General features: G+C 39.8%; 1 protein-coding gene across 2 annotated transcripts in view; it reads right to left on the bottom strand.

Moving 5' to 3' along the window:
* WDFY2 (WD repeat and FYVE domain containing 2) overlaps positions 1 to 26,840 on the bottom strand; it is a 181,073-nt gene that overhangs the window by 95,910 nt on the left and 58,323 nt on the right. For both annotated transcript variants that reach the window (XR_004030184.1, XM_030813433.1), the window contains exon 2: positions 7,656 to 7,723. Coding sequence is in view for 1 of the 2 variants with exons in the window: in XM_030813433.1 (XP_030669293.1) it covers positions 7,656 to 7,723 (68 nt within the window). In the remaining variant the exon portion in view is untranslated. The remainder of the gene's footprint in view (positions 1 to 7,655; positions 7,724 to 26,840) is intronic.

Genomic DNA, 26,840 nt, shown 5'->3' with positions numbered 1-26,840 from the left:
ACTCGGGAGGCTGAGGCAGGAGAATGGCGTGAACCCGGGAGGCAGAGCTTGCAATGAGCTGAGATTGTGCCACTGCACTCCAGCCTGGGCAACAGAGCGAGACTCCATCCCCCCCCAAAAAAAAAAAATGAGAAGTTCCTCAGGTACCTTTTTCTTCTTAGTAAATATAGAATTAAAAGATCACATTACGTTATGGTTTATAAGAATATTAATAGTAAAAACAACAAATTACACATGGTTCCATAATATAACCTATACCAAAAAGAAAGCAATAAATGGATCAATACATTTCACAACCAGGAACCCAGAGGTTTTTTTGAAGTAAGGTATAAATTAAAACAACAGAATGAGCATACCTCAGGTATATACACATTCTCCCAATCTGCCAAGAAACTCTCTCAATTGAGTTAAAGATGTTTAAAAGTCAGGAAAACAATCACCACCTTATAAAAGCAGAACTGCCAAGTTCATAATTCTAAATATCTTTCTATAATACCACTAATATACTCACATGAACTTTTCCCCCAACTCCAAAACACCCAGCAGAGGAGGTGGAATAAGCACACACACCACCTCCACAGTCTGAAGTTACCGAAAGTCCTCCTTACCAATAGGAAAACTAACTTTCAACTTACTTACAAAATAACTCATTTCCATTCCAGATAAAAGCATATACACACATTAATCAACTTAATTTTCCAAATCCCCAATTTTATCTGTTACCTTAAAATTATAGTCCCAATAAATGACAAAAAGAAACCAATCCAGCTACAACCTCACAAAGTAGCCAATTTTTCTTAGTAACTCCAGGTTAATATCAGCAATGACAGTAATATTGTTAAACATCAAGAACCTGAAGCCATTTTACAAGTAGTTATTTGGTATATCTAATAACCAAAATATCTTTGCAAATTTGAGAACAAAGATAACAGTTTATCTGTTAGGCTTCAAAACAGAGAAAATGTGAAGGACTTGCCCAAAGTGATTCAGCAAATTGTGGCAAAAATGAAAATCAAATTCCAGTTTCCCACCCAGGCACAAGGTCTAACCTACAAGCCATTTTGAACACTGCAATTGGAAACAATACATTTTTGGAGGTTAAATTCAATGTAAACAATAGACTGTTCAAATATCCTTCCCATAGATATCTTAACTAAGATTATTTATTATATTTAATGTATTCCCTACCATTTGAAATGGCTTTAAAAGCAGACACAATAAAACCAAACAATACAAATAAGCAAAAAGAAGTTATGACTGAGAGAGAGAGAGAGAGAGAGAGAGAGAAAGAGAGAGAGAGAGTGTGTGTGTGTAAACAGAAAGAAAATTAAAATAAAGATCTGTTAGGAGATTCAGTTAAGTTTCATGTTTCACATTATCCACAATGACGAAGTACCAGGTCCCAGGGCTACTGCTACCAATCTTTTCTGCCTCATAATACACACGGAAAATTATATTTGTACAGCCACTGGAATAAACAGAAGAGACTAGCCCTCCCTCCATCCTCTTCTCTACCTCCCTGCTCAGCTAAGGGGATCAGTTCTCATGTTCTAACATAATCCATTTAGACCACACCAGCAGGCTGTGTCACATAGGCTGGGAAGTTCTGCCTTTGAGAGAGCAAAGAGCTCCTGGCCCTCATGTCTGAAAAATATTCCACCTTTTTGCTCCTTCATAAAAGGGGCACTGTACATTAAGGTAGATGATTACTTCAAAAACAGCCATAAAGCACTTCATATAATGTACACATCAGTGTAAGCTGAGGGCACAACGAATGAAGGCATTTCTGCAGAGGGCTAACACAAAGTGGGAAAACTCCAAATTTAAAGGAATAATCAGACTATCGTTCATGCTGTTCACCACAAATAGCCTTTCTCTCAAACAGGCTTTTGATAAAAACTGGGAAGCAAGCAGTTCAAAATCACATGTTTCAGAGAGGACTTGAGTTCCTATACTTTAAAACGTTAACTGAACAGGTATCCATACTTGTGTGAAAACTGAGCAGCGCAACCACACTTCAGACTGGGTAAATGTCATCCCACCAGGCCAAGGCAGAGAACTGGGAAGGTGACAAGACAGGGCATTTTATTGCTACGTTAGGTGTGCCTCTTTATTTGTAACTACCTTTGAAAAAATGAAAAAAATGTCTTGCTTGGCTTTGTGGAAAAATTTATAAATACTTAGGAGCCAAAGTAAATTCCATTTGCCTGCCCTGGCAGGAACAGAACCCACAGTGGGTTTCCAATTCTCCAACACACCCGGCCTGAGGCTCTAGCCCTCTCAAGCCTCTTATTCACAACATCTTTGGTGGCCAAGTTGATCGATCAATTCTCCATACCCAGGGAGAAGTTGGCAATACATGCCAGGCTTGACATCCAATCCTCTGATAGAGTAAGAAAAATCTCCAACTCTTTCCACCAACTCCTGCAAGAGGTTCCTCCGCTATCTCTCAAAGGACAAAGGTCTGACCCCATGAATGGCAAAGCTAGTTGGTAAAGTAAATATGAAATAAACCAACCACAGAAACAGAAATGCTCGTGCTTTTTACATGATTTTTCTCTAAGTGTGATCCAACTATGGTGGTTGAAATTATATCTATTAGAAGCCTGGAACAAATAATCACATTTATGGCTGTAACTGAAACTTGCACTCTTACCCTGAGGGCCTGGTTTACAAGCTCATGCAGGGTCCCAGATGAGTGTGCTGTAAGTTGATACTGTCACAGGCAATGTGCAGCTACCACATAAGATACACCAAGGGGATATTCTTTTTGAAAGAATATTTGATAAGGAAAGGCTCTGATTTCTCATTCATCCATAAAAATCAGCTAGCTCATAGCAAACTACAAAACAAGCCAGGAGTCATCCCCAAATTCTCTATAGAGAGTGGGGTTTAAAATGAACTTTCCTTAGGCAGACCATGTCCCCATTATGCCTACTTCCCACATTAAAACACTCACCACACATGATGGTTGGTATTCATGTAATGTCTGCCTTCCCCACCAGACTGTAAACACCGCAAAGACAGGAACGATCTGCCATATTTAACTACTACATCCTTAGTACATCGTACAATGTTGGAGGTGGAAGAAACACTTAACATTTGTTGAATGAACTATCCAAAGAAATTAAACAAGATCAAATACTACTTTTTGCTTTCCTTCTTTACATGCCCTTACCTTTCCTAGGGTATGTTAAGCTCAACTCTACTGTGTCACCAATAGGGCCATGACTCAGTCCTTTCTCATTAAAGATCACAGAGATCCAGGAAAAACTGAAAGAGTAGGAATTAGGAGGTGTACAACGAGGCCCGGGCTTAGTCAAATACTTGCAGTTACAAGTAACAGAAATCTGCTCAGGTGAACTTAGGCACAAATGGACATATCCAATAAGAAAGAGTGGTATCTTTTGAGCTCAAAGGCAGAACACAGCCAGGATTCTCAGGGGATTAGGAGGATGAGGAAAATCTTGTGCATCACTTGCTTGGGCTTTCTCTTTATCAGGAGCCAGATGTTCTTCCTTCTCTGGTTCACCCTACCTTTTCTGCAGATCAGCTTTTTTACTCTTTCTCCATGCACACAAATGCCTCACAGCTCTTGGGTTTATATTTTCCCAGTAAAATGGCCCTGCCCAGGCTGAGACTAGCATTTCTGCCTCCAAATTCTAAATTCCTGGGAAAATCAGATTGGCCCAGGGACAAACAGCCTTAACCAGGCAAGCTTGGTTTTTCCCGGCTCCCTTCTATGGAGGAGGAGCTTCTCAGAAAAGACAGGGTATGAAGACATCTCCCCAAAGCAGTGCTTGAGTTTTTGACCAGGATGCGTCTGCTCTTCTTTCTCTTGTCTGCAACTCCTCCAAGATCACTCAGCCTCATCACACTCTGCCTTTTAAGCTGGTTTCCTGTCATCAAACTTGGCCTTCACTATTTATTCTTTCTCATTCAATGCCTTCCACTTTCTTCCTTTCATTAAACTTCAAATTATTCTCAAAGCTGTAATGCATTTACTCTCTTACCTGGAACATGACAAACACTATATTTAAAAGGTATTTTAACGGATAAAATTAACAAATAAGTCATTTTAATACATGCACAGAATATTTTCTTTTTATTTTCTTCTGTACTTGGAATGCTACTTATTATGTAGTAGAATAAACATAAAATATGGTCATATCTGCTTTGTGGTATTTATTTTATAGCCTCTGAATACATTGTGCATTTTTACTTATTTTGAAACCAATATCACATAACCATTATTTAAGACTAATACCGAGTAACCTCTTAACAAAACCCCTTTCAATAGGAAGGACTACAAAACAATGCCTTGGAAACTCAAATCTATTTCATGTTCTCTAACTGATTGAAATGTAGCTTATTTCCTCATGCAATAAGATTCTGCCTCTCTCAAGTTAAACAAATCTTAAATTCCTGCCCAGGTCAATTACTATGTCATCTGAATGCATAAGATTCCTAGGAGCCGGGCGCGGTGGCTCATGCTTGTAATCCCAGCACTTTGGGAGGCCGAGGCGGGTGGATCACGAGGTCAGGAGATCGAGACCACGGCGAAACCCCGTCTCTACTAAAAAATACAAAAAATTAGCCGGGCGTGGTGGCGGGCGCCTGTAGTCCCAGCTACTCGGAGAGGCTGAGGCAGGAGAATGGCGTGAACCCGGGAGGCGGAGCTTGCAGTGAGCCGAGATTGCGCCACTGCACTCCAGCCTGGGTGACAGAGCGAGACTCCGTCTCAAAAAAAAAAAAAAAAAAAAAAGATTCCTAGGAACACAAAAGCCAATTTCTAACCAATTGTGATGAAGATAACTTTCTTTTTCACCTCTACAGAGTAGTAATCTTTTGAATGGATTCAAAAGATCATTTCAAAATGATTTCGAGAGAAATCATCTTGACCATATACATCTTGTTTGTCTGCAAATCCCTGGCATCTAGATCTGTGGCCTGTATACAGTAGATGCACAGTAAATATTTGATTGACTAGCATGTATACTTATATCCATATATTTACCAATCAACACTATATACACGTGGCTTTACATGTGTTCATATAAACATGTACATAGATCATCAACATGTTTGCTATAATGTCACAAGACAATGTTTTCAAACCTTAATGTATATTCAAATTATCTATGGTTTGGGTTTGTTTGGTTTTTTTTTTTTGGAGACAGAGGGAGAGAGAGGTGGCATCTTGCTATATTGTCCAGGCTGGTCTTGAACTCCTGGCCTCAAAAAATCCTCCCGTCTTGGCCTCCCACAACACTGGGATTACAGACATGATCTAACCCGCCCAGCCTATCTAGGGATTTTGTTAAATGCAGATTTTGATTGAGCAGCTCTGGGGTAGAACCCAAGAGTACATTTCTAATAAGTTCTCAGGTGATGCTGATGCTACTGGCCCACAGACCACATTTTGAATAGCAAAGTAATCCTTTTTTAACTCTATTTAGTAGAACAGCAAAGGCAAAGTATACAAATAATCACAAGGTCCTCTTTCTCAAAGTTCATGTTCAGTCATAAGGAAAATGGATGGTAATCCTCTCAGGGAAACACATCTTTATTATCAGACCAAATCCTTCAATAAGTATTTACTGAGCACCTATGCCAGGTGTAAGAGCTATAGTGAACTTAAGTCATTCTTGCATATAGCTTAATAAATGATGAAAACGCAACTAAAAGCTTCTCTGTATCTCAGTGATATCCAAATAAAGACAGCATTACAGGATGACACCAAAATGTATATGTATAGGGGAAAGGGAATGAGTTAGCAATTAGGATCCTGTGCCTTCATGAGGTTCCTATTAACGTTCATCTTATCTCAAGAAGATTCTTTGCTTGCCATCCCCAAATTACCATTATTTTGCCCGGGTCGGCCTCTTCTATTTGCAGAGTCATGGGAGCTATTGATCTCTGAGGCCAAACTTCAACTTGCTGGATTACAGCCCTCCCTCATCTCTTACAGTTAGATACTGTGGCAGGTTTGATGAAGAAGTAAGACCAGAAAAAATACTGGTTATATCATTTAAAAAACAGGAAAAAAGGCTAGGCGTGGTGGCTCATGCCTGTAATCCCAGCACTTCGGGTGGCCGAGGCTGGTGGGTTACCTGAGGTCAGGAGTTCGAAACCAGCCTGGCCAACATGGTGAAACCCCATCTCTACTAAAAATACAAAAATTAGCTGGGTGTGGTGGCATGTGCCTGTAGTCTCAGCTACTTGGGAGGCTGAGGGAGGAGAATCGTTTGAACTCAGGAGGTGGAGGTTGCAGTGAGCCAAGATCGCAATACTGCACTCCAGCCTAGGCAACAGAGGGAGACTCCATCTCAAAAACAAATAAACAAACAAAAAAACAGGAAAAAAAACCCTAGAGAATTCTCTACTTTTCCATTTATCTAAACCCTCATCACTGCCATGGCTTAAAAAGAAAGTTCAGCTTGATCCTATAATGTACGACAGTATCTTCTAGAAGCAAAACAGGTAAAGGAAGGATATAGCATTCAGAATTACAAGAAGTTTCTTCTTCCCAAAAGAAGGGTTGAATACTTTGTTCAGCTTGGTTGTCATTGTCTATTTACTACAAAATTCTAAAGACATGCAAAGCCTCAAAGATAATTTGAAAATCATTTAAAATTATTATATCATTAATAATCATTTGTTTATAAACAAGCAAAATTGTTGTTTGAGTTATTACAGTATTCTTTCGCCAGAAGCAGAATTTTAAGCAAATCTACACTTTAGCATGAATTTATTTTGGCATATGCTTCTGAAACTGGGATACTTATATCAAGAGATGAGGTGTACACTGCAGCAAGCCAGAAGGTATAGGAGTCCAAATGACAAACCTGGGGGATTTTTCTACAATGTCAATTTTAATTAAGGTTTGAAGGGTGGGAAGTAAGGGAAATGTTTAATACAAGTAATAATAAATTTAAATAATTATTTTACGCTAAAATAAACACGGGATAGGATGCCCAAACTTCATTAATTTTAAAGATAAAAGACTAGACTAAAAAGAAATTTCCTATTTTGGGGGGCCAGGTCTTCTTCAGCTGAGGGGAAGCTTCTGCCAGTGGGATAATCTAAGAATCACACATATCTTTTCTTTTAAAAGTGTACTTGGAAGATTCATTATTTATCAGTGCAAGGACGTAATTCTCAGATAAGATCTTGGGGAAATGAAATCAACTTCTAATTAGAATGTTTCAATCCTAAGCAAATCCTTTTGAGAACTGAATGCTCAATGCTGAATGTCTTGAATTTGAATAAATTATGTAACAATAAGGCAAGGACAAATTTACTTCACAAATGTAATCACTGGACAAAATTCTGAATTGCCTAAGGACATACTTTACAAAATAGCTGAACAAAAAGTTGGAAAAGAGAGGGAGACTGCTGTAATCAGAAAGCCTACGTGCTGTAGTCTTTCTTCCATTAATCTTATTCAGAAGCTATGAATATAGAGTCAATTTCAGAACAATCTGCTTACTTTACATAGTGAAAGCCTTAGAAAATCTAAAATGATTTAATATGGTACTTTTCATTATAATGAGAATCCCAACCTCAGTCTTCTCTACTTAAGAAGAAAATACAGAGAAGGCAATCTGGGAAGGACATGTCTGGTTTTTCAAGACAGAGATTTGGATACTTACAAGGCATTGCATGGTATATGCTTGGCCAATACTGTCCACTGTCTCTCTTTAACCAAACACGAACTGTCCTACAACAGAAGAAAATATGTACATGAAATCACATTATTCTTAGCCATGGGAAAATGCCGATACATAGAAGACAAACCTCTTAATATTATACATAGAGAGAGGCCAGGCGCAGTGGCTCACGCCTGTCCCAGCACTTTGAAAGGCTGAGGTAGGCGGATCACTTGAGTTCAGGAGTTCGAGACCAGCCTGACCAACATGGTGAAACCCTGTCTCTACTGAAAATAAAAAAATTAGCTGAGAGTAGTGGTGTGTGCCTGTAATCCCATCTACTCAGGAGGCTGAGGCAGGAGAATCACCTGAACCCGGGAGGCGGAGGTTGCAGTGAGTCAAGATCACGCCACTGCACTCCAGCCTGGGTTAACAGAGAGAAACTCCGTCTTGAAAAAAAAAAATAAGAGAGAGAATATCTTAACATACCTATGTATCTTAACCATAAATACATATATATGAACACCATATATACCTGTCTAAAGATTCTATATTCCTTAAACTTGCGGCTTCTACATATTTAGAATTATATATAACTCTTCAAATATCATGCCACACGTGTGTAATCATGATAGTGTTTGAAAATTATTATTTTCATTCTTGTTGTTTTGCCTTTCCAAGCATCTGACCTTTGCTCTTGACGACTGGAAGCATTCATCTTGCTGGGGAACTATTTGGTTTTATTAGTGAAGGGACTACAAGGAGATCAAATGAAAAAATATGCAGTATCTGACATGAACAGAAGGATTATGTGGTCCATGGTCTTGTAAGCCAAGCCATTGTGTCAAGGGAGTTTTTCTAAACAAGTAATTATAAGCTCTGAGGCAGATTTTCTGAGCTAGTGGTGTCCATGGGGCTTGCTATGGAACACGGTGATGCTGTAGCAAAGGCTGTGCATGAAGTTCCAGGCCAACAGCTGTAGAGAGACAAGGCAGACACCTAGGAAAAGTCAGAGAACAGACGCCAAAGACTCAACTAGCTGGGAAGTATCATGATGTTCTGACCAAACAGAAAGGCCCGACCATGAATTATACTAGCCATAACATCATCAGCATATGTCAGCAAGGCAAACACAAGTAGGAGATTGAAAGGTATTATCCTGGAGACCAGAGGAAACAGTGAACATCAAACACATGGAAAAAGTCAGTGTCCCACTGCCAGGGATCATAGGCCACACAACTCACCCCACACTCTTAAGCCATCCCAGGGTTAAAAGCAGAGTGACAAACTGAGCACTTTTATCTCAGAGAGAGTTGGATACTTCCTAAAGATACCATTTAAGTCATCACACTGGACTGTTTTAAATTATATTGGATATCTGCCACCTGCCCCACTCCAGCTAATCAGGAGGTCTTCTATAAATAAGTAGGCTGTGCGCGGTGGCTCACACCTGTAATCCCAGCACATTGGGAGGCCAAGGTGGGCAGATCACCGGAGGTCAGGAGTTCGAAACCAGCCTGGCCAACATGACAAAACCCTGTCTCTACTAAAAATACAAAAATTAGCAGGGTGTGGTGGTGGACGCCTATAATCCCAGCTACTCAGGAGGTTAAGGCAGGAGAATCGCTTGAACCTGGGAGGCAGAGGTTGCACTGAGCCAAGATGGCGCCATTACACTCCTGCCTGGGCGACAGAGCAAGACTCTGTCTCAAAAACAATAAATTAATTAAAAAATAAATAAATAATTAGTAGGAAAAAGACTAGACCAACTACAGATATAATAAAGAAAGAACATTTAAGTTATGATGTAGTGATATGTAGTGACACCACTACATATACATGCAAAATTCAGTCTTTTTGGTCAATTATATTAATTTGTGAGGTAAACAGATACAATGGTAAATAACTTGTAAGAATTAAATCGATGCACACACATACTGCTAATATAGCGATACGCATATCAGCATTCACTCTTCTCTTAAACAAGTTCTTTTTACAATACATGTTAATACAACATTGTTATATTGAGATTATCACCTCAATAAGAATCAATACCAGAGTAACATCACAGAAGATGGTGGAGTAAGACACTCCAAAATCAGTCCCTCCACAAAATCAACTACTAAGCTGGCAAGAACTGTCAGCCCCATCCCTACGGCAGGCAGCCATGGGACTGCGGCTCATATTCCTTGAGTGGCCTGCTTGTACCAGGAAGCAAACATTGTCCTCCACAGTTTGTAGGGGGTGTGTTTTGATTTGCCTGGAAATTCACTGAGAGATTTAAGCAAAGGCTGGCTATTGTTTCAAACCCCTAGGGCTGAAGGGCTTCCCAAGCAGTGTCTTTCAAAAGAAATTAGAGACAGAAACTTTTTTATCCTTACCGGATGCAGGCATTTAAGGAAATCACTGACTGACCTTAGACATAACAGAACAGAGACCTCAGTGATCACATACAACAAGGAATATAGTCTTTGCAAAAATAATTTGGAAAAGTCACTAAACAAATGGATAACTACAGCACTCAACAAGTAAGAACAGCAACCTCTGGAGAGGGAGAATTATATGACTTCCAGAATTACTGCATTATAATATTCAAAATGTCCAGTTCTCAACAAATATTGCAAAGTATACAAAGAAAAAGGAAAAGAAAAACAAATAAACTGACAGAAAATTGACAGAAATTCACAGAAAAAAAAAAAAGAAATTGACAGAAACCATCCATGAAGAAGCTAAAACAGGCTTACTATACCAAGACTTTAACAGTTTTAAACAGACAAAGAACAAAGGAAATCAGGACAAGGTTGTATGAACAAATGGGGAATATCAATAAAGAGACAGAAATTTCAAAAAGGAATCAAAGAGAAATTCTGGAACTGAAAAGTACAATAGCTGAAATGAAAAATTCCATAATGAGGTTCAACAGCAGGTTTGAGTCAGAAGAGACAGCAAACCTGAAGATGGGACAACTGAAATTTCCCAGTCTGAGGAGAAGAAAGAAAAAAGAATAAAGAATAACAAATAGAGCGTAAGAGACCTATGGGACATCATCAAGTGTACCAACATATGCAATATGGAATTCCTATAGTAAGATAGATGAATTCTCTATCTAGCTGCACTATCCTTCCAAATGAAAGGGAAATTAAGACATTCTCAGATAAACAAAAGCTAATGAAATTCATTACTGGTAGATCTTCCTTACAAGAAATGTTAAATGGAGTTTTTCAGGCTGAAACAAAAGGACACTAGATGGTAACCTGAAGCCATACAAGAATTAAAGATTACTGGTAAAGGTCACCACAAGACTAAATATAAAAGCAAGTATCACTGTATATTTTGTTTATAACTCCTCTTTCTGTTTCCTAAATGGATTAACAGACATATGCATAAAACAAGAATTTTAAGTCTATCTATGTAAATGGGCAACAAAAGGGGTAGGAACAGAGCTAACTAGGAGCAGAGTTAATGTACACTAGTAAAAATAAATTGATATCAATTCAAACTAGATGATATAAATGTAGGTGTACAGAAGAGAAAAACAAGGGAATCAAAATGGTACATGAGAAAAAATCAAACGTAAAACAAGGCAATAGTGGAGAAATTGAGAAACAAAAAACAAAGAGATTTAAGACACAAAAAATAAATAGCGAAATGGCAGAAGTCTTTCCTTATCAGTAATCACTTTAAATATAAATGAATTAAATTCATAAATTAAAAACAGAGACTGGTAGAATGAATTTTAAAAAAAATATGGTCCAACTTTTTGCTACTTAAATGAAACTCACTTTAAACCCAAAGACACAAATAGGTTGAAAATTAAACAATAAAAAAGACATTCCATTCAAATAGTAACCAAAAGAGAGCTAGGTGGGTATAGAGATAACAGATAAAATAGTTTTTGAGTCAAAACTTATTACAAGAGACAAGGACACTATGTATTGACAAAAGGGTCAATTCATCAAAAAAACAATAATTGCAAATATATATACTCCAAAGAACAGAGCCCCTAAAATATTAATATATGAAAAGTAAGCACTGACAGAACTGAAGGGAGAAATAGAGAGTTCTACAATAATTGCAGACTTTCACTTGCAATAAAAGATAGAACATCCATACATATAAGGAAACAGAAGACTTGAACGACACTACAAACCAACTAGATATAATGATATATAAACAACACTCCAACCAACAACAACAGAACATACATGTTTTTCTGAAGTACACATGGAACATTCTCTAGGATTGCTCAGCTGTTAGGCTGTAAAACAATTCTTAATAAATTTTAAGATTGAAATCATACAAAGTATCTTCTCCAACTATAAGGGAATGAGGCTAAAATCAATAACAAAAAGAACTTGGGAAGAAGTAACTAAGAAAATTAGAAGATACTTCCAGATGAATGAAAACAAAAGCACAACACATTAAAATGTATTAGGGGCTGTGAAAGCAGTACTCAGGAAGAAATGTATAGCTATAAATGCCTATATTAAAAAAGAAGATCACAAATCAATAACCTAATTTTATACCTTAAAGAAAAGCAAACTAAACCCAAAGCCAGCAAAGGAAGGAAATAACAAAGGTTACAGCAGGAAAAAAAAAAAAAAAAAAAAAAAAGACAGAGAAAGTTAGAGAATCAATGAAACAAAAGGTCAGTTCTTCGAAAAGATCAGCAAAAGTAACAAACCTTTAGCTAAATAGAAATTTAAAGGATTATAGGAGAAAATTTATATGCCAGCCAATTAGATCATCTAGATTAAATAAACAAATTCCTAGAAACATACAGTCTACCAATACTGACTCAAGAAGAAATGGATAATCTCAACAAACCTATTACAAGTAGAGACTGAATCAATAATCTAAAATTTCTCAACAAAGAAAAGTGCAAGATGGCTTCACTGGCGAGGTCAAACACTTAAAGGAGAATGAACGACAATCCTATGCAAACTTCAGAAAAATGGAAGAGGAGAAAATACTTTATAAAACATTCTATGAAAGCTGGACAAAGATAGCAGAAGAAAACTACAGACTTAAATATTCATGAAAAGAGACTCAAAACTCCACAACAAAATATTAGTAAGCCAAGTTCAACAGCACATTAAAACTATTATATACCATGACTGAGTGTGATTTATCCCAGGAATGCAAGGGTAGTTCAATATAAGAAAATCAATCAATGTGATACGGCACACTAATAGAATGAACACACACACACACACACACACACCCCTCAATAGACACCGAAAATGCATTTGACAAAATTCAACAATCTTTCATGAAAAAAAACATAGCATACTAGGAGTAGAAGAAAATTTCCTTAACCGAATAAAAGATAATCATGAAAAAGCCACACAACATCCTACTCAATAAAAAGGGAAAACATACTCCTGAAAATCAGTAATAAGGATGCTCAATTTCATCACTGCTATTCAAAATTACTGGAAGTCCCAGCCAGAGTAATTAGGCAAATAAAAGAAATAAAAGGCATCCGAACTGGAAAGGGAGATGTAAAACTATTTCTATTGGAAGATGACATAATTCTACTTATAGAAAATCCTAAATAATCCACTCAAGAAAAAAACGACTGAAGTTAATAAATTAAGCAAAGTTACAAGGTGCAAGATCAGCAAACAGAAACCATCTGTGTTTCTAATAACAAACATTTCTAAAGAAATTACAGCCCCCAAAACACTTTACATATATATTTAATCTTTACAATACCCTATTAAATAGAGCTCTCTTCACTAAATGTACTACCCTCCTTATGCCAACTTGTATTAAAGGCAATTGATAAATCTTTACACCTAAAAATAAAAGTACAGTATATAAAAATACCTGTTCTCTTATCTCCTGAGGTACAAGAGCAGTTTAAAAAAGAGAAAAAAGGTTCTGCATCTTAGAGATCAAAAGTGCCATTTGGATGGTTAGGAATTTCCTAAATGAATGTGAATTTTACTATACAAAGCCTTAGAAGTAAGTTTTAATTTTTCTGAAAATTGTTATTTTAAAAGAAACACGAAAAACACTTTTCCCTGAAGAAAATTTTCAGAAAATGACAACTATGGTTAAGAGCCATATTAAGCCAGCAGAGGTTAGGGTATTGGGGGAAAAAAAATGTCTGGGTGGAGCCAAGATGGCCGAATAGGAACAGCTCCAGTCTACAGCTCCCAGCGTGAGCCACTCAGAAGACGAATGATTTCTGCATTTCCAACTGAGGTACTGGGTTCATCGCACTGGGGATTGTTGGACAGTGGGTGCAGGACAGTGGGTGCAGCGCACTGAGCGTGAGCCGAAGCAGGGCGAGGCATCGCCTCGTGGGAGGCGCAAGGGGTCAGGGAGTTCCCTTTCCTAGCCAAGGAAAGGGGTGACAGACGGCACCTGGAAAATCAGGTCCCACCATAATACTGCGCTTTTTTGATGGTCTTAGCAAATGGCACACCAGGAGATTGTATCCTGCGCCTGGCTCAGAGGGTCCTACGCCCACAGAGCGTCCCTCATTGCTAGCACAGCAGTCTGAGATCAAACTGCAAGGTGGCAGTGAGGCTGGGGGAGGGGCGCCTGCCATTGCCTAGGCTTGAGTAGGTAAACAAAGCAGCCAGGAAGCTCAAACTGGGTGGAACCCACCACAGCTCAAGGAGGCCTGCCTGCCTCTGTAGACTCCACCTCTGGGGCCAGGGCATAGACAAACAAAAGGCAGCAGAAACCTCTGCAGACTTAAATGTCCCTGTCTGACAGCTTTGAAGAGAGTAGTGGTTCTCCCAGCACACAGCTTGAGATCTGAGAATGGACAGACTGCTTCCTCAAGTGGGTCCCTGACCCCCAAGTAGCCTAACTGGGAGGCACCCCCCAAGTAGGGGCAGACTGACACCTCACACGGCTGGGTACTCCTCTGAGACAAAACTTCCAGAGGAATGATCAGGCAGCAACATTTGCTGTTCACCACTATCCGCTGTTCTGCAGCTTCTGCTGCTGATACCCAGGCAAACAGGGTCTGGAGTGGACCTCCAGCAAACTCCAACAGACCCACAGCTGAAGGTCCTGACTGTTAGAAGGAAAACTAACAAACAGAAAGGACATCCACACCAAAACCCCATCTGTACATCATCATCATCAAATACCAAAAGTAGATAAAACCACAAAGATGGGGAAAAAACATAGCAGAAAAAATGAAAATTCTAAAAACCAGAGCGCCTCTCCTTCTCCAAAGGAATGCACCTCCTCACCAGCAACGGAACAAAGCTGGACGGAGAATGACTTTGACAAGTTGAGAGAAGAAGGCTTCAGATAATCAAACTACTCTGAGCTAAAGGAGGAAGTTCAAACCCATGGCAAAGAAGTTAAAAACCTTGAAAAAAGATTAGACGAATGGCTAACTAGAATAACCAATGCAGAGAAGTCCTTAAAGGACCTGATGGAGCTGAAAACCACGGCACGAGAACTATGTGACAAATGCACAAGCCTCAGGAGCCAATTCAATCAACTGGAAGAAAGGGTATCAGTGATGGAAGATCGAATGAAATGAAGCGAGAAGAGAAGTTTAGAGAAAAAAAAATAAAAAGAAACGAATGAAGCCTCCAAGAAATATGGGACTATGTGAAAAGACCAAATCTATGTCTGATTGGTGTACCTGAAAGTGACAGGGAGAATGGAACCAAGCTGGAAAACACTCTGCAGGATATTATCCAGGAGAATTCCCCAATCTTGCAAGGCAGGCCAACATTCACATTCAGGAAATACAGAAAAGGCCACAAAGATACTCCTCAAGAAGGGCAACTCCAAGACACATAATTGTCAGATTCACCAAAGTTGAAATGAAGGAAAAAATGTTAAGGGCAGCCAGAGAGAAAGGTCGCGTTACCCACAAAGGGAAGCCCATCAGACTACCAGCTGATCTCTCAGCAGAAACTCTATAAGACAGAAGAGAGTGGGGGCCAATATTCAACATTCTTAAAGAAAAGAATTTTCAACCCAGAATTTCATATCAGCCAAAATAAGCTTCATAAGTGAAGGAGAAATAAAATCCTTTACAGACAAGCAAATGCTGAGAGATTTTGTCACCACCAGGCCTGCCCTACAAGAGCTCCTGAAGGCAGCACTAAACATGGAAAGGAACAACCGGTACCAGCCACTGCAAAAACATGCCAAAGTGTAAAGACCATTGAGGCTAGGAAGAAACTGCATCAACTAACGAGCAACATAACCAGCTAACATCATAATGACAGGATCAAATTCACACATAACAATATTAATCTTAAATGTAGAAGGGCAACATGCTCCAGTTGAAAGACACAGACTGGCCAATTGGATAAAGAGTCAAGACCCATCAGTGTGCTGTATTCAGGAAACCCATCTCACATGCAGAGACACACATAAGCTCAAAATAAAGGGATGCAGGAAGATCTACCAAGCAAATGGAAAACAAAAAAGGCAGGGGTTGCAATCCTAGTGTCTGATAAAACAGACTTTAAACCAACAAAGATCAAAAGAGACAAAGAAGGCCATTACATAATGGTAAAGGGATCAATTCAACAAGAAGAGCTAACTATCCTAAATATATATGCACCCACACGAGCACCCAGATTCATAAAGGAAGTCCTTAGAGACCTACAGAGAGACTTAGACTCCCACACAATAATAATGGGAGAGTTTAACACCCCACTGTCAACATCAGGCAGATCAACGAGACAGAAAGTTAACAAGGATATCCAGGAATTGAACTCAGCTCTGCACCAAGGGGACCTAATAGACATCTATAGAACTCTCTCCCCCAAATCAACAGAATATACATTCTTCTCAGCACCACACCACACCTATTCCAAAATTGACCACACAGTTGGAAGTAAAGCACTCCTCAGCAAATGTAAAAGAACAGAAATTATAACAAACTGTCTCTCAGATCACAGTGCAATCAAACTAGAACTCAGCATTAAGAAACTCACTCAAAACTGCTCAACTACATGGAAAATGAACAACCTGCCCCTAAATGACTACTGGGTACATAACGAAATGAAGGCAGAAATAAAGATGTTCTTCGAAACCAACAAGAACAAAGACACAACATACCAGAATCTCTGGGACACGTTCAAAGCAGTGTGTAGAGGGAAATTTTTAGCACTAAATGCCCACAAGAGAAAGCAGGAAAGATCTAAAATGGACACCCTGACATGACAATTAAAAGAACTAGAGAAGCAAGAGCGAACACATTCAAAAGCTAGCAGAAGGCAATAAATAACTAAGATCAGAGCAGAACTGAAGGAAATAGAGACACAAAAAACCCTTCAAAAAATCAATGAATTCAGGAGCTGGTTTTTTGAAAAGATCAACAAAACTGATAGACTGCTAGCAAGACTAATAAGAAAAGAGAGAAGAATCAAATAGACACAATAAAAAATGATAAAGGGGATATCACCACCAATCCCACAGAAATACAAACTACCATCAGAGAATACTATAAACACCTCTAAGCAAATAAACTAGAAAATCTGGAAGAAACGGATAAATTCCTCGACACATGCACCCTCCCAAGACTAAACCAGGAAGAAGTTGAATCTCTGAATAGACCAATAACAGGCTCTGAAATTGAGGCAGTAATTAATAGCTTACCAACCAATAGCTATTAATTAAAAAAAGTCCAGGACCAGATGGATTCACAGTCGAATTCTACCAGAGGTACAAGGAGGAACTGGTACCATTCCTTCTGAAACGATTCCAATCAACAGAAAAAGAGGGAATCCTCCCTAACTCATTTTATGAGGCCAGCATCATCCTGATGCCAAAGCCTGGCAGAGACACCACAAAAAAAAGAGAATTTTAGACCAATATCCCTGATGAACATCGGTGCAAAAATCCTCAATAAAATAGTGGCAAACCGAATCCAGCAGAACATCAAAAAGCTTATCCACCATGATCAAGTGGCTTCATCCCTGGGATGCAAGTCTGGTTCAACATATGCAAATCAATAAACATAATCCAGCATATAAACAGAACGACAAAAACCACATGATTATCTCAATAGATGCAGAAAAGGCCTTTGACAAAATTCAACAACCTTCATGCTAAAAACTCTCAATAAATTAGGTATTGATGGGATATATCTCAAAATAATAAGAGCTATCTGTGACAAACCCACAGCCAATATCATACTGAATGGGCAAAAACTGGAAGCATTCCCTTTGAAAACGGGCACAAGACAGGGATGCCCTCTCTCACCACTCCTATTCAACGTAGTGCTGGAAGTTCTGGCCAGGGCAATCAGGCAGGAGAAGGAAACAAAGGGTATTCAATTAGGAAAAGAGGAAGTCAAATTGTCCCTGTTTGCAGATGACATGATTGTATATCTAGAAAACCCCATCGTCTCAGCCCAAAATCTCCTTAAGCTGATAAGCAACTTCAGCAAAGTCTCAGGATATAAAATCAGTGTGCAAAAATCACAGGCATTCTTATACACCAATAACAGACAAACAGAGAGCCAAATCATGAGTGAACTCCCATTCACAATTGCTTCAAAGAGAATAAAATACCTAGGAATCCAACTTACAAGGGATGTGAAGGACCTCTTCAAGGAGGACTACAAACCACTGCTCAACGAAATAAAAGAGGATACAAACAAATGGAAGAACATTCCATGCTCATGGATAGGAAGAATCAATATCGTGAAAATGGCCATACTGCCCAAGATAATTTATACATTCAATGCCATCCCCATCAAGCTACCAATGACTTTCTTCCCAGAATTGGAAAAAACTACTTTCAAGTTCATATGGAACCAAAAAAGAGCCTACATTGCCAAGTCAATCCTAAGCCAAAAGAACAAAGCTGGAGGCATCATGCTACCTGACTTCAAACTATACTACAAGGCCACAGTACCCAAAACAGCATGGTACTAGTACCAAAACAGAGATACAGACTAATGGAACAGAACAGAGCCCTCAGAAATAATGCCACACATCTACAACTATCTGATCTTTGACAAACCTGACAAAAATAAGAAATGGGGAAAGGATTCCCTATTTAATAAATGGTGCTGGGAAAACTGGCTAGCCATATGCAGAAAGCTGAAACTGGACCCCTTCCTTACACCTTATACAAAAATTAATTCAAGATGGATTAAAGACTTAAATGTTAGACCTAAAACCATAAAAACCCTAGAACAAAACCTAGGCAATACCATTCAGGACATAGGCATGGGCAAGGACTTCATGTCTAAAACACCAAAAGCAATGGCAACAAAAGCCAAAATTGACAAATGGGATCTAATTAAACTAAAGAGCTTCTGCACAGCAAAAGAAATTACCATCAGAGTGAACAGGCAACCTACAGAATGGGAGAAAATTTTTGCAATCTACTCATCTGACAAAGGGCTAATATCCAGAATCTACAATGAACTCAAACAAATTTACAAGAAAAAAACAAACAACCCCATCAAAAAGTGGGCAAAGGACATGAACAGACACTTCTCAAAAGAAGACATTTATGCAGCCAAAAGACACATGAAAAAATGCTCATCATCACTGGCCATCAGAGAAATGCAAATCAAAACCACAAAGACATACCATCTCACACCAGTTAGAATGGCAATCATTAAAAAGTCAGGAAACAACGGGTGCTGGAGAGGATGTGGAGAAATAGGAACACTTTTACACTGTTGGTGGGACTGTAAACTAGTTCAACCATTGTGGAAGACAGTGTGGCGATTCCTCAGGGACCTAGAACTAGAAATACCATTTGACCCAGCCATCCCATTACTGGGCAATACCCAAGAGATTATAAATCATGCTGTTATAAAGACATATGCACACGCATGTATGTTGCGGCACTATTCACAATAGCAAAGACTTGGAACCAACCCAAATGTCCAACAATGATAGACTGGATTATGAAAATGTGGCACAATACACCATGGAATATGATGCAGCCATAAAAAGTGATGAGTTCATGTCCTTTGTAGGGACATGAATGAAGCTGGAAACCATCATTCTCAGCAAACTATCGCAACGACAAAAAACCAAACACCGCATGTTCTTACTCATATGTGGGAACTGAAAATGAGAACACTTGGACACAGGAAGGGGAACATCACATACCGGGGCCAGGCCTTGTGGGGTAGGGGGAGGGGGGATAGATAGCATTAGGAGATACACCTAATGTTAAATGACGAGTTAATGAGTGCAGCACACCAACATGACACATGTATACATATGTAACAAACCTGCACGTTGTGCACATGTACCCTAAAACTTAAAGTATTAAAAAAAAAAAGTCTGACCGCTGAAAAGCAGGGAAAGTGTCCTTTCACCTCCCACATAAAGCCCTGGGTTCGCAGTAACAGGACAGGGCCAAATGCATTGCACAGTCCATCTTGCACATGCTGTTTTCTTCTCTCCCTGCCTCTTCCTCTCTCCCAAGCTCCCAGCACGAGGCACAAACCAACACTGGGAGAAGACAATGCTCATTAAAAACACCAAGATGAGGTAGCCCATAGTGGGTCTCAAGTAGTTCAGCAACTGGGCTATTTATTTTTATTTTTTATTTTTTGAGACTGAGTCTCACTCTGTTGCCCAGGCTGGAGTGCAACGGCACGACCTTGGCTCACTGCAACCTCCACCTCCCAGGATCAAGTGATTGTCCTGCCTCAGCCTCTTGAGTAGCTGGGATTACAGGTGCATGCCACCACACTAGGGTAATTTTTGTATTTTTAGTAGAGACGGGGTTTCACCATATTGGCTAGGCTGGTCTCGAACCTCTGACCTCAAGCAATCCACCTGCCTTGGCCTCCCAAAGTGCTGAAATTACAGGCGTGAGCCACTGCGCCTGGCCTGAGCTATTTAAAAACAGCATAATTTCATTCTATGTTGGATATAGCTGATCACATTTCAACAGGTTAAAATTACTTTTAAATATCAGCCCTACTCCTTAGACCTAAAACAAAATTGATTTTTATTTTATTTTTATTTTACTTTAAGTTCCGGGATATATGTGCAGAACGTGCAGGTTTGTTACGTAGGTATAAGTGTGCCATGGCAGTCTGCTGTACCTATTGACCCATCCTCTAAGTTCCCTCCCCTAGCCCCAAAATTGCTTCTTTAAGGTTAAAATGGATGTTAGATAAATTGTGGTGTTTATATCAAAGCTCTACTAGGATCAGTGCTGGTTTGCTCCTTGACTAGGCTATAAATGCAAGCAGACAAGGAACCACATTTTACCATATTTGATATTTGCCCCAAGGTCAAGCACTGTATCAGGCCCAAAACTGGTGCTCATTGTTTGTGAAAGATTAAAAGAATCAATCAAAAAACTCTCCCTATGGCCATGGCCACCCCAACCTACCTGTCCACTGTCAGGAAGTCCTCTGATTGCACCTGGACAGACAACTAGTGCAAAAAGGCAGCAAAGAAGCTAGGTTGATACTGAGAAGTCTATACACTGTGCTGCATAAGATGATGGGAGGGAACTATGAATCCTTAATTGCACAGCTCCAGCCTTTATTTCCTAAAGAAATACTGATGGGCAGGGAATTCCCATGTGCCTCCCATCTCACCCCAACTCTCTCCAAAGGACTAAATTCAGTGCCTGCCTAGTTACAACCTTAACTTGAACAAATGCGACCTCAGGGACAGCACTCAGCACAGTAGCCAGTTTGATCAGGCAGAGGGGGACTCACATGTTCAACTAAGCAGGGAATCATATACTCCCTTTTTGAGATCCCAATTTTTTAGTTTGTATTTGACTTTCTTGTTTTAAACTGTGCCGACACACATAAGCTGGCAGTAGTTTTATCAGACACAGTTGCTAAACTGACTCGTGTGTGTGTGTGTGTGTGTGTGTGTGTGTGTGTGTACATGCATACACATACATAGTCACAGGCTGCATAACAATGTTTCAGTCAATATTGGACCACATATATAATGGTGGTCCCATAAGGTTGTTTTTTTTTTTTTTTTTTTTTTAACAGAGTCAGGGTCTCGCTTTGTTGCCCAGGCAGGAAGGCAGTGACACAATCATAGCTCACTGTCACTTTGAACTACTGAACTCAAATAGTGATCTTCCCACCTCAGCATCCCAAGTAGCTAAACTAGATGCTCACCACCATACCTGGCTAATTTTTAAAAAAATTTTATAGAGACGGAGGTCTCACTATGCTTCCCAGGCTGGTATGGAACTCCTAGCCTCAAGTGATCCTCCTGCCTTGGCCTCCCAAAGCGCTGGGATTACAGGCATGAGCCACTGAACCTGGTCCCCCTAAGATTCTAATACCATATTTTTACCTTACACTTTTTATGTTTAGATATACACATACTTACCATTTGTGTTACAGTTGCCTACATTATTCAGTATAGTTACATGATACAAAAATTTGTCGCCTAGGAGTGACAGGCTATATATATCATACAGCCTAGGTATATAGTGGCTAGACCATATAGTTTTGTGTGAGTACATTCTATGGCAATCACACAATGACTAAATTGCCTAATGACGTATGTCTCAGAATGTATCCCCACTGTTCAGTGACACATGACTGTATCCATGGGGGACTGGTTCCAGGATCTCCCCCAGATTTTGTATGCTCAAGTCTCTAATATAAAATGGTACAGTATTTGCATATGACCTACATACATCCTCTCGTAGGCTTTAATCTCTAAATTACTTATAATACCTAACACTATGTAAATGCTCTGTTAACAGTTGTTATACTGTATTGTTCAGGAAATAATGACAAGGAAGAAAAGTCTATACGTATTCAGTGCAGATAAAACCATCCTTCTTCCCCACTTCCCCCAAATATTTTCCATCCAAGTTTTGTTGAATCCATGGATGCAGAACTCACAGATAAGAAGGGCCAACTGGATATGGCGAAGCACCACACCAGGTTCATGTCCCTACCCATCCTAGCCTGCAAAGATATATCCTTTGTGCTATATTCTAGCAATCTTTGGGAGTCTGCTTATAGTGATGCAGATAGTGAACAACAGGTTCTGGAACAACTTGGATTTTCCAAGACTACTAAAATCTAGAAGTTAGGAATTCTCCCCCACTGCCTCACAAGTGCGCTTATATACATTCATTCATTGACTTGTTGATTCATTAATTTACTCGACAAACATTTATCAAACACCTACTAGGTACTGGTATGTGAAACACACTGGAACCACAAAGAAAAACAAGTGCCACCTCTGTGGGAGACAGGTCATAGAACATTACAACACAGCAAGGTAAGAGCTAAGGTATGGAGATGCCCATGCTGTGATAGGAGCACGTGGGGGCATCTAACTCTGACTACAGAGCCCGGGCCCAGGCAGGGTTAGACAGAGCTTCTCAGAGATGATGGTGTCTGAAATGCAGGGTGAAAAGGCATTTGGCAGAGGAAACTGGAGAGGGCATAGGAGCACATTCTGCAGGAGCATTGCCTCTGCCGCCCAGGGAGGCAAGGCGAGCAGGAGTGGTGAGAATCCAGCCTGGACAAAGAACAGGCAGAAGGCCACCGACACTGAGGATGAGGAGCTGGTCACAAAACCACGCTTGTTTTTGTTTGTCTGGGGGCAGCCTGGAAAAGGTGGGGTTACCCTGAAGCAACCAGTTTGGAGGATGTAGGCAGCAAACCAAGTAAAAAAGGATGAAGGCCGAAAAGAGAGAGGAGGACAGATTTTAGAGCAGTCAGGAAGTAGAAGCATCAGGACTTGGGGGCTGGCTGGATGCAGGGTGTCATATGAATGGTGGTGTCATTCATCAGTAAGTGATTTTTGTGGAAGGCAATGTTGAGTTCATCTTGAACACCCTGAGTGCGGGGAAAATCCAGTTAGGGCTGTTGCAGAGAAAACTGTCTACATGAAGTTCAGGGGTAAGACCTGGGCTGAAAATTAAGATTGGGAGACATCAGCATATAAGGAGTAGTTATCAGAGAATAAGAAAAGAAGGCCAACAACAAAGACAAACACCAAGAGTTAAGGGGTGGTCAAGAGAAAAACATCTGCAAAGACCTTAGCACAAGCCAGCAGAGAGGCAGAAGAATAATCCTTCTTTACTTTACAGACACAAAATATGTCCTGAATTTTGGTCCAGAAAATAAGGTCATCATAAGCACACCTAAGAGCTGAACTATATTCACAGTGAAAACGTGCCTACAATAAAATACTATCTATATAGGTCATCTTTCTGAGAGAAAAGGGAAGGCTGGGGGTGGCAACAAACAGTATACCACAGGTTGCTAAGCTACTGAATAAAATAAGACGGGGCGTCTACCCATGTTGAAATCAGGCTTTTAAAAATGTGCCCTAGAATGATGCAACCTTCATTAGTTACCATAGCAATGAGCTTCATTTCCCAGGGGACAATTGTTATTTTTGCCACCACTGAAGTAACTTGGGGTAGGGGCTGGGAGAAGTGAAGCCCACTGGGTTTTGAAGACCCTGAATTTCCAGGGAATACTTTTCTACAGATCACACCCTGCAACAGCAATACAAACAGAAGGAAGGCAGCCCCCAGTGATCTGCAAACTAATAGAAAAACTTTGAGCAACAGGATGTAGTTTTTAAAGACATTTGTTTAAAGAGAAAAAAGAAACGCTTCAAATGCAGAAAATGTTGCAGAGATTCTTAGAAAACATAGCTGATTTTTTAAAAGTTGATTTCTCTATGATTATCAGATTTCTTTAATTACTTGTAATAAAAACAGAGAGGTTCCCAGCAAATGCAATCTAACCACATATAGTAAATAACCTAAATCCAATCTTCTACAATGCACTGTGTATCTTTTGTTTCCAGGGTTTCTCCATAATAGACAGATGCTACTGTGTGGAAACTGCAAGTGAATTGAGGTGGCCAGGGGTTTCAAGAATCGGGGACTCAAGCTGGGTGTTGTCCAGTATTGTCCAGCCTCTGGTCCCCTCTTGCCAAGGAGCTCAGTTCTCACATTAATAACCTTGGTACAACAGACCCAAATAACTTTGCTGAATCATACACCTGGATTTTTTTTCCTCACAGCTGTAGCAACTCAGCAATCAGTGGCTAGAGAAGAGGTGTGGCTATTTTATATTGCAACACCTCGGGCTTTTAATGGCACTCTTGCTTTCAAAACACTCACCGCCATTCCAGTTATTTGCAGTAATTCGCATCAGCAAGGTGCATTATTTATTTCAGCCATCTCCCCTTGGAGTTTTTATCAGTTGGGTCATTTCTCTTAATCCAAAGCTGTGAAAGCCTTCACAATTTAGAATTTTTAAAATCACAGTCAAGTGACAACATTTTCAGTGTTTTTAAAATCTATAAAATGAAGTCTCAACATGAGGTTAATTTGACCCATATACCAGGTGAGAAATTACAAACCATATACCTGGAAATGGTTGTCTTAAGCAGTCAGTAGTAAGACCCTTGAGAGAGGGAAGGAAAAGATGAGCCACAAGGTCTTAATTCGGAGCAGTTTTCTTACAAATAGCACTATTTTGTGTCTGCAGATAGTGCCCTTGCATTGTAGACTTGCTTTTGTTTTTTTAGTAATTTAACTCTTACTAATGCTTAAGCACTGCTTCCTGTCCTTGCATAGTTGTGGGTTTTATACTTCCCTGACTCCCTCTGTCTCTCCCCAGAGTTACAAACATATCCACTTTCCCTATGAAGCCTTTGCAATTCCTCAGGCAAAACTAAGCTCCAGAATCCCACTGTACCTTGCACAGGCCTGTGTTAGGACACATCACATTAATCAATGTTAGTTAGCAAGTCCTTCTTCCCATGACACAAGAAATTCCCTGAATAATCAATGATTCCTTATTTGAATAAAGATTCAAACATTTTTGTTTTTTTAGAGTACCTACAATACTTTCATTTTTATCACATGCAGTATTTAGCGTACAGGAAGTGCTTTTAAAGGGTCATATAAATACAGGGAAAAAAAGAAAAAAGAAAGGGAAATTAAAGAGGAAAATGAACATTGTCCAAGCAGCGCTGAGGAAGAACCCACAAGGAAGTAGCAGGAACAGCAATGCACCAGAAATCAGGGAGGCTGGACAGGGCCCTGGTTATCAGCATCAGCCATGCCATCTGCAATGCAGCCAGAGTCCTTCACAGGCAAGAGAAACATGAGTACTGCCCTTGAACTGGCAGCCTAAGCTATTCAACAATATGAGAGTGTTCATCAATACCACCCTGTAGGAGAAATCGGGATGATATCATTAGAGGAATAATATAGATTTAAATATTGTTCTTGGCTCCATACACAGTGGGAGGGCATGGTCTGTGTCATCCTACTCACCACCATATTCCTCCAGCCAGTTACAGTGGCAGGCATGTGAAAAATGCTCAGTAGAAACAATGAAATAGTAAATGGAAAGAGCAGTGATTCAGAGGATGCCCCTGGCTGCTACTGTTCTGAATCTGAGATGGATTAACTGCTGTCTTCCAGGATAGTCATCTTAAAAATGCAGCAAATCCTGGGGGAAGGGGAACAAGGAGTGATTGTGTAACGGATACAGAATTTCTGCTTGGGATGATGAAAAAATTCTGGAAATGGATAGTGGTGATGGTTGCACAAGACTGTGAATATACCTAATGACACTGAATTGAACACTTACAAATAGTTAAAATGATACACTTTATGTTATATATATTTTACAATTAAAAAAAAAGGAAAATAGCAGAATGACTCTCTCTCTCCCCAACTGTAGTCTTCATAGAGTTGCCAAAGGTGCAGCAATTAAAGACAGATGGCCGCATGGCTGGGTGCAGTGCCTCACGCCTGTAATCCCAGCACTTTGGGAGGCCAAGGTGAGCGGATGGTCAAGAGATCGAGACCATCCTGGCCAACATGGTGAAACCCCATCTCTAAAAATACAAAAATTAGCTGGGCATGGTGGTGCGCACTTGTAGTCCCAGCTACTCGGTAGGCTGAGGCAGGAGAATCATTTGAACCTGGGAGGTGGAGGTTGCAGTGAGCTGAGATTGCACCACTGCACTTCAGCCTGGCGACAGAGTGAGACTCCGTCTCAAAAACAAACAAACAAAAAAAGGGACAGATGCCCACAGCCTGGTCATGAAGCAGGTTTGTAAAAGTTATTCTGGTTGAGAATGTTATTAAAATAAAAACCTCTGGCTAGGTACGGTGGCTCACGTTTCTAACTACAGCACATTGGGAGGCCACGGTGGATCACTTGAGCTCAAGAGTTCCAGATCAGCCTGGGAAACATGGTGAAATCGCATCTCTACA

Source organism: Nomascus leucogenys, chromosome 5 (assembly GCF_006542625.1).
Source record: "Nomascus leucogenys isolate Asia chromosome 5, Asia_NLE_v1, whole genome shotgun sequence".
Lineage (NCBI taxonomy): Eukaryota > Metazoa > Chordata > Mammalia > Primates > Hylobatidae > Nomascus > Nomascus leucogenys.
Note: the sequence above shows the minus strand (reverse complement) of the source record. Positions and strands in the feature narration are given on the sequence as shown.